The sequence below is a fragment of the Limanda limanda genome, chromosome 21 (genome assembly GCF_963576545.1).
Source record: "Limanda limanda chromosome 21, fLimLim1.1, whole genome shotgun sequence".
Classification (NCBI taxonomy): Eukaryota; Metazoa; Chordata; class Actinopteri; order Pleuronectiformes; family Pleuronectidae; genus Limanda; species Limanda limanda.
This window is the reverse complement of record NC_083656.1, coordinates 1,859,719-1,871,147: the sequence shown is the minus strand read 5'-3', so window position 1 is coordinate 1,871,147 and position 11,429 is coordinate 1,859,719. Positions and strand designations below refer to the sequence as shown.

At 47.0% G+C, this 11,429-nt stretch overlaps 1 protein-coding gene across 1 annotated transcript in view; it reads right to left on the bottom strand.

Moving 5' to 3' along the window:
- Nucleotides 1–1,331: 1,331 nt before the first annotated feature.
- Nucleotides 1,332–11,429, bottom strand: part of tbkbp1 (TBK1 binding protein 1) — a 24,206-nt gene continuing 14,108 nt past the window's right edge. The window contains exons 6-9 of the mRNA XM_061095526.1: nucleotides 11,011–11,072; nucleotides 6,706–6,821; nucleotides 3,557–4,344; nucleotides 1,332–1,460 (exon numbers count right to left, since the gene is read on the bottom strand). Of these exons, the coding sequence (XP_060951509.1) occupies nucleotides 1,332–1,460; nucleotides 3,557–4,344; nucleotides 6,706–6,821; nucleotides 11,011–11,072 (1,095 nt within the window). The remainder of the gene's footprint in view (nucleotides 1,461–3,556; nucleotides 4,345–6,705; nucleotides 6,822–11,010; nucleotides 11,073–11,429) is intronic.

Here is an 11,429-nt window from a genome sequence, read left to right as displayed (position 1 = left end):
TGTTGTTTTTTTTTGTCCAAAAAGAAGTTCAAGTTCCACAAAGCAGATCTCAAGTCAAGATTCCACTCGTGATAAAAATCAAACCCACGTATCAAAAAGCAGAGAATCGCCTTTGCTTGAACCCGGCAGGTCGTCAGGTAGAAATACAGTTCACTACAAAGATCAGAAATTCAGAAGTCTCCATTTCATTTTGTTTTTTTGGTGGGTGGTCTGGGCGCTCGTGACATCACACAGCTGTTGAAGTTCAGATCTTGAGGAAGACCGAGGAGAATCCCAGGTGATGAGTTAAAGTCTTTCTACAGAGACGTCGGGATTTCACCTTCAACCGTCGAGTGCGAGCACATGGGAGCAGCGACACTTGCAAAAATATATCTTCACCTTTTTTTTTGCCTTACAGATAAACAATATATAAAGAGTAAATTAAACATGGAAAATATATACATGTATGGGGGACTGGAAAACGTGTACATTTCATAGGCTATGCTAACTTAAAGTGCTAAGATACGTAGAGTTCTGACCAGGCTGCAAGCATGAAGGGAAATTCTGACTAACATTCCCCCCCGAACGCCGGCGCCCCGCCCTGCAGGGCACGCTCACACCTCAGCGAGGGTCCGAGACCACCGCCAGGCCGATCCCACCGTACGCTCACATTCATGTTCTCCAGCTCGCCGGGGGATGAAGGGGGGAAGCTGGAATGTTTTATACTTTCTTGACTGCCACAAAAAAACGGAAAATCAGTCGGTGTCTTTCCCTCGGAGCTGAAAGCCGAACCTCTCCGACCCGTCAACGCCACAAAAGCACCTGAACACGCCGCTCGGCCCAACGATCCTCTGCAGAACACACGGGAGCACGTGAGTGAGATAGAAAAAGCCGGTGAACAGTATTTAAAGCTGAAGGTAACAATAGTCAAAATTTAAAAAGTTCGCCCTGATCCTTTTCTGTGGAACGCTGAAGCGAACTCTTGGACATGCAGAGCTCCTGATCGCTGACGCGGAGAAAAACTACACGAAACCTGAAAGCGTTTGAAAAAAACCACGAGAACAGAACAGGGTGGGGGGGGTTACAGGCAGAGCGTTGTCAAGGGCGATCGGCAGAGGGCTCGGCTTGTTGGCAAATCCAAGACGGACCCCGTGGTTAAAATAAAAAAGGAGAAATGAACCCCCGTGGCGTTTTCAACCCCGCCCACTGGAGACCTCACACAGCCTGAGGAGGAGGTTCCATTCGTCTGCTGCTCGCTTACATCATCTGTAAGAGGAGAGCGCAGATGTGTGTGTGTGTGTCTGTGTGTGTGTGTGTGTGTGTGTGTGTGAGCTAGCTGGTTGCCATGGCAATCAGATCTTGCTGTTCTCCAGGTGGGAGTCGATGTGCTTGATGAGGGCATCGTCAGGGTAACCGACCGGGAAAATCAGCTGGCAGAGAGGGCAGCTCCGCATGTCGCTCTCCTCGGTCTCCATCCAGAGCTGCACACACACACACACACACACACACACACACACACACACACACACACACACACACACACACACAGAGACACACACACACACGATTAGGGGGCAGGATAAACCTCAGGAGACATTTCTCTGGATTGTATTAGTCACTCTGTGGGAGGCAATAAAAAATTACACAACACAACTTGTTGAGGGATCACTTCAGACTTACACAACATGAAACACACAACTGGTCGTGCATCCCGGTGGAGACTCTCGCCCGTGGCCTGAGTCACGGTTTTGATCCGGTTAAATTTAGAGGCGCTCGGAGAAATCGTTGCGTCCGACAAGGAGGTTACGTGCTCACCCCCGTGCAGCAGGAGTAGGGAATCGAACCTAGGCCGCAGCTCATGTGGTAGCGATGCCACATGATCGCACTCATTTCATAACCTCTGTGGTTTATGAAATGCACAAAAAGGAACAAATAATAACGTGGTGTAACGATGACTCGGCTGTTTATCAGCTTCATGCTTCTGCCTGGTTTTCAACTCACCACCAACACGACCATTTCCTGCCCATCGCTAAGATGGCATCGTTTATTACCGTCAATATATATGATTCATATAATCAAGGAGAAGTGGCTGAAAGAAAACAACAGATATACTAATAAAACAGCTTTAAAATGAGGATTCTTGGGAGTTATTGGTTTCCTTGCTGCAGATCTCCAAGAACTCGTGTTGGAGGAGTTTAGTGTCTGTGACCTCACGACTCTGGATGACTCAACGCAGCCGTTAGAATTCCTCCGACGTCACGAAGCATCGAACGTGAACATATGTTGTTATTAAGCATTCGCTGATATGACTCATACTATCATTTGTCTTTGTGAGGACTGTCGTGCTCAGACCGCAGGTGGCCCGGCGCCGTCCAGGAAGACGCCCACCGACTTCCCGGAGGCGGCTGTTCTTACATGGAAGTATTTTTAAATGAACAGAAATATATTTAAATCATAACTTGTAGTTAAAGGAGCAGTTTTTTTTTTACTCTACATGCAGTTTGCTCCTGTGCTCGAAAGGCACATTAATACCAAACCTCACCGTGACCATGCTGTTGTGAAATGAAGGTTTCAGAGTTTTTACCAGGAACTAGATTAGCTGCTTCCCTTTTATGCTTCGAGAGATTAAACTGACTTCTTCACTCCTGACGAACGCACAGTCATAACCTCCGTATCAAACTTCTCATCTCGCCCTCGGATATCGAGCAAATACGTGTATTTCACAAAATGCTGAATGCTTCTTGTAAAGGAACTTGGAAGTGGGAGGAGTCAGGGTGAGGACAGATGTTTGCAGATGATAGTGACAAGCAGATTGAAAAAGATGAACTTAAAACGTGAAGAAGGTGGCACCAGACACGTGAGAGGTTTCACACCTGGTGCTGCTCGTGCAATGTGTTAGAACAGGGGTTTTCAACCGGGGGTCCGCGGCCCCCTGGTGGTCCGCGACGGCATTGCAGGGGGTCCACGAACACATTTCCATCGTGAAAAATGTCTCAAATAAGAAAATGATGTCTAAAATAATATAAAGGTGCTGGTGATCATGAGGTTAAACTAAAGTAGGCCTCAATTGTTCTTGTGATATTGTATGATTATCATTTGTGACATATTCTGCATTACTTTGTCATCTTCCCTCTTCAGTTGTAGCCCCAGTTTATGTTGATTGTTATTGATCAACGTTACTTTAACGTTCTCTCAACATGTCAGCTACATGTCTGTACATTTAAATCATGAACGTTATATATTGATGTTCATATGGTTCTGAGATGCAGTACAACTACAAACTGCATTTTAATTTTGTTTTCAATTCTTAAGCACTGAAAATCAACCGTTTTTGTTGTTTTTTACACAGATTTTTCTAGATTTGTTTGAGGTTTTTAAATAAAACCAACATGGGAAACCAAATGTTAAAACTTCCTTCTATCCACACACACACACACACACACACACACACACACACACACACACACACACACACACGCAGGCACATCAGTGGGCCGAGGATCTCTCTCTAGTCAGACTGGTCCCTGGGACAGAACCAGTTGAAGACCCCTGATCTAGAACCTGGTGCTGGACTCACGTTGATGGAGGGCCAGGACTGGGCGTGCTCGGCCGACAGGTAGCCCGGCTGGGCGTGGCAGCTGAGCGTGTTGGGCCTCTGAGGGATGGGGAAGGCCGAGCAGGACGCCGGGCCCCTCATGGCGCCGCTGGGCGACCCGGCGGACAGCACCCCCAGGGTCCGGGGGGGGCTGATGCTGGGATGCGGGCAGGTCCACTCCTCCTCGTCCTCAGAGGACTGGGTGGGCTGGGGGGCCGGCGTGGAAGGAGGAGGCGGCTCAAAGTGAAGGTGGCCCACCTCGGACAGAGGGAAGGGCATCTCTCTGGAGTGACGCATGGAGGTCTCCCCGTGGCCCCCGTCCCCCCCGCCGCCTCCCTGATGGGGGGACGGGGACCCCCGGTGCTGCAGCCCCCCGTGAGGAGAGCCCACGTGCTGCGGCTTCTGTTTCGGGTAATCGCCGTAGGGGCGGGGTTTGGGCAGCGTGGAGACCGGGTCCAGCGTGAAGCGCTGCTGGCACTGGTAGGCCGAGGGGTCGGTGACCTCGGAGTAGCTCCTCCGGCCCTGGAAGCTCGCCCTCAGGTGGTGGCTGGGGGGCCGGCAGGAGTAGGAGGCCGGCCCGTTGTTGACGTCCAGCAGCGGCGAGCGGCGGTGCATGTCCGGAGAGAGGCGCTGCAGCACCGGGGAGCGCCGCTGCTGGAGAGGGGAGTGGTGCGGGGGGGGCGGGACCGGAGAGTGGCGCTGGGAGATGGGCGAGTGGCGCTGGGAAACTGGCGAGTGGCGCTGGTGGTGGCTGGGGGAGGGGCGCTGAACTGTGGCGACACAGAGGAGAAAAGAAAACGTGTGAGAAATAAATCGTTTGGCAAACTTCTCCAGAACTTTATGAACTTTTGGTCTGAGTCTCTTCATCGGGACACCTGCTCTCACGTTTCCACGGTTACCAACCCCAGCTGTAAACGTTATTATTATTATTTGCCTTTATTTAACCAGGTCGGTCCCGTTGAGATACAATGACCTCTTTTCCAAGGGAAGCCTGGCCAAGACAGCAGCATACAAAAAAATGTCAACAGTCACAAGACACACAGAAATCACATAACACAGATAAAATACATTAAAAAAAAAAAAAAAAAAGATAAGGCAACAGGACTAAAGCTCCGGATTCACACCAGAACAAGAACAAGTGCGGTATGAAGCCGCTCCAATTTCTCTCACACGAGTCTTCAAAGTTTCAAGGTTTATGAGCTCCTTTAACTTTAGAGTTTTTTTGCAGTGCATTCCAAGCAGCAGGTGCAGCGAACTTAAAACAGTGCTTACGGAATTCAGAGTGAACTTTGGGCATAATTAATAAATAAAACTCATTTGACCGTAAGCAGTAATTGCTCTGGGATTTAATTGTTAATTCTCGTTAAAGGAATTCCTCATGACATTCCAGATAACAGGAGAAACATTTGCGTGCGTTTGAACGTCCCTCGAAACAGAAATTGTTTTTCCATGTGGAACAATGAAAAACAAAACATGTGAGACATCTTTGAACAGTTTCATAAATCTGCCTGTCGACTTTTACAGGAAAAGCAGAAGAACATGTTCCCAGCTCGGTTCCGTCGGGTTCTAACACGACGTTCTCATGATGGATCGCTGCTGCCCCCCCCCACAGATAGACAAACCCCGACATGCACGCTACGTTCCTCTGACTGCAAAGATTCAGATCTGCACGAGTACAATCGCAGAGTTTCCCATAATTACGAGATGCGGTGATGAGTCAGCTTCGCATGTCGAAGAGGAAACTTCAAACATGGCCGGTGGGTTGAGGTGTTAAGAGGGAGGGGGGGGGGGGTGTGTGTGAAGAGGAAACTCACACAGGACCATTCAGCTAAACTCTGATTATTCAACGATTCAGGAGGAGTATTTGTGTTGTTGTTATATATCGCCGGGAGACAATCACATCCACCGGAGCCCAGGTGCCATTAAAGTCACATATTTGTAGATTCATGTGAAACATCACGAAGCCGAGTGGAGTTCTGGGATCTGTGTGTGTTTCCCCGAGAAGAAATATGCAGTTATTCAGTTTTTAAAATGCCGTTTCCCTGTGGTGCTCCTCTTGGTTTGTGGTGGACAGTCCCTGCTCAGTTGTGAGACGTACGCTTGTGTGTGTGTGTGTGTGTGTGTGTGTGTGTGTGTGTGTGTGTGTGAGAGAGCAGGAAGAGAAAAGGTGTTGCTACTGTACAGTTTGTGCGTTCGACTCTCCAACACGTTTCTGCTTCTACTTTCAGCCCGAATTGAGAAAACTATAACAAATCACGACCGTTACTCCTTCTTGTGTCACGATGCAGTAATGTCATCATTTGATTTACACTACGTTTGATTTTACAAAGGATTATTTTTGTTAAATTTACTACCAACAAGAATTTTAGTGAAAGAATGTAATTAGGGACATTTACTCCAATTGAATATTTAAGCTCAAATTTGACTTACTTGTACTTAACTTGAGTATTTACATTTAAACTCTACTTTATTTATCCCTTCAGGAAACACAAGGCAAAAAACACTGTATTTACACAATATATTAATACATACATACATATATACATAGCAGTTAAATAAAAAGAATGAAAATAGGATTTAAAAAATAAAAAAAGTTTTAAAGAATTTATGTTCTTTGATATGTAATATAGCTATAAATAGTAAAATAATAATAAATAATTAAAATTGTACGTAAAAATCCTATTTAATTAATTCAAGTTGTTTTTCTTTTTCTTTATAGTTATTTACAATACAGTTTATGGTTAACTGTAAAATATTAAAATATTTTTTTATTTTGGTATCGGCCTCCAAACAACGTCAGGCTCCACTTTTATTTACTTACTTATTGTAGTTTCCTTACATATTAATACATCTGAATTTAAAGTGACTGTAACTAGTAAAAAATGTTTCGCTTATTGGTAATTTTCACAAGGAATATTTGTATATATTATTTAATATCTTATGTTTCAAGGGACGACCTTCTTCTTGCTTTGAGAACTTACACTTTACATATTTACTCTGCATTACAATTACAAGTATATCTTCTTTATATGCTTCATACTACTTTATATCCTACTTCATATATATATACTTTTAAGTGATGCAGGACTTTGACTTGTATTCCTCCCTCCACCCCCCCCACAGATGCTCACCTGGACTGGCCTGCTCCTGAGACGCTTTCCTCAGGATCTCCGTCTGCTTGCAGCTCAGAGCCTGGAGCCGTCCCAGCTCCTCCGTCAGCTCCGTGTAGGCCAGAGCCAGATTCACCCTGGAGGAGGACACACGCAATTATCATAATCACCGTCATTACGGAGAGTGCGTATTAATATATTACAACTGATTATGCAAACAGTGTAACCTCTGTTGAGTCATTGAAACCTATATCATGTTATATAGTGAGTTGATCGAAGGTTTTTTTTAATATATTTCCTTATAAACGCTGTCAGATGATCTCCACTGATCCTCATCACAGCCTCACGATCCAACGGGCTAATTAAGAGGCTTAAAGTCTTATATTTTTAGAGTCTCAAGTCACGGCGCATAATTGAAGTGCATAAAATCACACTCTTCATGGGAGATGTGTCATGACTCTCTCAGGGGCCGCTCTGCCGGAGCAACTCTATTTCAAGAAGCGTAAACAAGGGCACTTCTGTGTCGCCTCACCATGGCGACGGGCTGGTTTGAGTTTCCAGTTTGAAACTGATCTGAATCCCACAACGTGAATGTGAGTGGAGCTCAGCACAGGAAGAGGTACGCACAGATGCATGATGGGAACACAGCGTGGGTAAAAGCAGCTGCTGCTCAGATAGAGAGAAACAAGCGTGACCTCATATCTGAAAATGGACGAATTATCTCAAACGTCTAAACCACTTTTTTGTAAACTGCTCAGTCTTGACCTGAAATTGACTCACGCCGGCGGTGAACCAGGAGGCTGCTCTGCAAACCAGAGATATGAAACCCTGATGTTGATGGAAATCTGTCGAGATGATCAGCGGATTCTGAGTAATTCCTCGTAGCAACAACAATTGTTTGGCTCGCACGACAGCAAACAACAAATGCGCAAGTGTTGAACAGACAGTTCATGATGAAGAGAAAGATTCAGACGTAAAGAGGAAGCTGAGAACCAGACGGTTGCCAGACCCTGATACAGCCGCTCTGATCGTGTAGAGATCGTGGTAGATTAAAAAAAAAAAAAAAAAACCTTTCTGCACGAGTAGGAAACACATGTAAACTTGGCCTGAAGCTCTGGCACCGAAACCATCAAATAACAAAGAGATGAGTCTCCTGCCTACAGAGCAAATAAAATTTAAAAATATGTTCCGCTGCTCACCCACCCACACACTCATTTCAATTGGTTTTCCTGTGTGTGTGTGTGTGTGTGTGTGTGTGTGTGTGTGTGTGTGTGTGTGTGTGTGTGTGTGTGTGCATGTGTGTGTAGACCTGCTGCTCTGGGCCACTGCACATTTTTGCACATATATATTTTTGTTTCCACATCTCCACTCGCTACACCTTCTATTTCTACATTAATCATCACACGTGCTGAGAAATCCCCCTCAGAAACCAAACTTATTATTCCAACACAACAATTAAAGAAAAAACTGTTTTATCCCCCAAATATTTTTTTAACTGGATGTCAGGGACCCTGTTTATAGGAAACTCACAATTTCATATAAACTCTTCATAATAAGTCATAGCTTCCACTGGTTACTGGTCCTCTGTGACTGTCCCACCTTGTTTTCCACCCTGTGATGAGTCAGACAGAGTGGGGGGTATCGAACCTCGAACCCCTGCCCCCCCCCCCCGACCGTGTAACTGGCAACCTCCCCCTGTTGTGGTTTGAGTCGGTGGAGCCGGGTGCTGCCATGGAAACGCTTCAGGGTCGTCTGAGCAGAGGACGCTCTCTCACTCCCTGCACGTGGATGAAAACCTCCTGATTTCATGTTGAAGGAGATTAGCAGCGAAGAGGGAAACTTACTGTCATGGTGGGCGGAGCCAAGGGCCCGAGAAAATAATCCATCGGCATCCGTCCCCTCGCCGCTCTCCGCTCCTCCTCCTCCTCTTCCTCTCTGAGCTCTGAGATCAATCTCTCGATGTTTTACGTTCACGCTCCTTTTCCCTTTTCACACCATCGCACTTTTCAAATCTTACTACGGCGTGCTTGTCAGAGCCGGGGACGCCGCCCGCTCTCGGTCCCGTGGCGTGAAGCCGACGCCTGCACGCCTGCACGCCGGGACCAACTCGTAACACGGGTTTTCAATCTGTGACACGAGGTCCCTTGTTTGTTTTTGTCTCTGTGTGAATACACAACTCCCAACGTGGTTTGTTTTAGTTTGTGTCCTTCTCTTCTCAGGTGCATGTACTGTACAATGTATATTACAGCGCGTAGGAGGAGTGTGATGATGAAAGACTCTTGTGAGTGAATTGATCAAGATGCAGTGTAGATGTGTAGTGTGTGTGTGTGTGTGTGTGTGTGTGTGTGTGGGAGATGAAGTGTGGGCTGGGATCTGACCTCTGACCTGTGAGATCTGAGCTCCTCTTTGTTGCCGAACACTCGCAGTTATAATAATAACGTTCTTCTTCTAACCTTCGGCAGCTCAGTCGCACACATTAAGGGGCGTCGGCCTCCGGGGAGAAACTCGACTGCTCATTGGTCAGCGAGTTATCATCTCGCCAACATGCCTCAGCCTGGTTCACTGGGCCTGATGTGAAAGAAACTGCATTGTGTTGTTCACGCTGACCTGCAGCCCGACACAGGACGTGTGTGGAGCAGCCTTCACATCACAGTGGGGGGGGGAGGGGGGGCGGGGGGGGTGTTCACACTCTGCTCTGCATCATCCTCTGTCTCACACTCTGCTCTGTGCATTCAGCACTTTGAACGCAGACGTGTCAAACAGTTTCAAGACATGCAAGAGTAATTTTTTTTTTTTGTGTGAATTGCACTTGAAGAAGAAATGGGAATTCCACTTCTTTTTAAAATAAATCACCAGCTTGTGATTTATTGGAAACGGCCTCTCGACGTTCTGAGAGCTGAAGAGTCGCCCGGCGGCTGCCAGCGTCTGCAGAGCTGTGGCTGGGTGGGGGGGTGAGGGTGAGGGGGGGGTGAGGGTGAGGAGGAAACTCGAGTTACGTCTGAATTGTTTTGTTCTTGCAAAAGTTCTGGGACGAGCAGAAGAATCAATAACAAAGTCGACCACGACAATAAGAAAATAGGGGATAAGATGAAATTAGTTTTAGAAATTTGATGATTTCTGGCTCTTTGCATTTACAGATCTATTAGATTTTAGTTACAGAAAAAAGCTCCACACAACAAAGCAGCTTTAAACCCACAAAGTAAAACCAGAATCTCCTCCAGATTATAATAAAGTGCTGATGCTGCAGAAGATAAACTGTTATCAGATTTATCAATCTGTGCAGTTTACTCTAAACGAGCCCAATTACAAGAAAAGCCGAGCCGTGTGTGTCTGTGGGTGTGAGTGATATTGTTGAGTAAAACCAAAAGGTGACCGAGGTCTGGAAAAAACCTCCCCCCCCCCCCCCCCCCCCAGCCACACACACACACACTCACTGGAAGCTCACTTTCAGTTTGCTCCCCATTGAAACACTTGTGGGGTTTCACTGAGTGTGTGAGTCATCTGCCCGACTCGCTGTGGTTTCTACTTCTTCCTCTCTCTCTCTTCTACCTGAGATCCAGACCTCACCGGGCTCTGGACCCGAGCCAGACCTCACCGGGCTCTGGAACCGAGCTTAACGAGTTTAACACGTTTCAATTGATTGGCTGAAGCTCATTCAGCAGGTTTGTGGAAGCGTTGGGATGGAAACACACACACACACACACACAGAGGGAGATGAGCTGAGTCCAACACACACCCAGACATGAGGAAGTGGACAGGAAGCCGTGCTGCTCTGTGCTCACACTGCCCCCTGCTGCTCACACGCATCTCCTGCCAGAAGCTCCTGGAGCAAGCGTTGCATAAGCTGCTTCCAGACTCGACTGGATGAGCATCTGAGTTGAGAAGCTCTGCAGATCCTACAGGACTCTCTCTCCTGCTGGGATGTGCAGAAACAATCTCTGGGTAAACTCTCCAGATCCGCTTCTCCAGGAGTTCTCCCCTGGTAAAGGTCGTGAAGATGCAGGAGCTGTGGTGCTGCAGTTGAGGAACGAGCAGTAGAACGTGCAGTAGATGCAGTTCTTGTGTCAGATCTTGTGTCAGATCCACCTCACTCCTCTGTTAGAGCTGCGTCTGAACCCTGTTTTCCTCGGCTCCTTTCTAATGAGGCCCCTGGAGGTCGATCTGCATCTGTAGCAGAGCAGCGGCCTCGAGTAGAACATCTTTCATTTTGTTCTTTCTCTTCTCCGTCGTTTGCTGTAGGTGATGATGCTCCTCTCCTGGCTCTTCCCTCCATCCTCCATCCTCCCTCCCTCCCTCCCACTGCACAGATCAGCTGTGGTCACTTACTGTTCGTCTCCCACCTTCTTGATCCACTCCACATCGCACTGCTTGCAGGGCGAAGTCCTTTCCTGTCGGAGGAGAGCGAGAGATTAGATTAGCGTGAAAGGTGCAGACGAGAGCCGGTCGAGAGAAACACGTTTGAAAGTAACGTCGTTAGAGGGGGGGGGGCATCTTTTGATCGGAGGTCACTAACGAGCACTGTCTGATTGTTGTGTGTGAACCTGTGGAGATTTGGACTTTAGAGTTTTGTGAACGTGATATCTCACAAACGCCTGAAGGGAATTTTTTTCATCAGATTTAGTGAAAATATTCAGTTCTACTTACGGATGAACTGATACGAATTTGGTGATCAAAGGTCAAAGGTCAAGCTCGCCGTGACCTCACAAAGCACATGTTTTTGCCTTGTGAATACGATATCTCAAGAA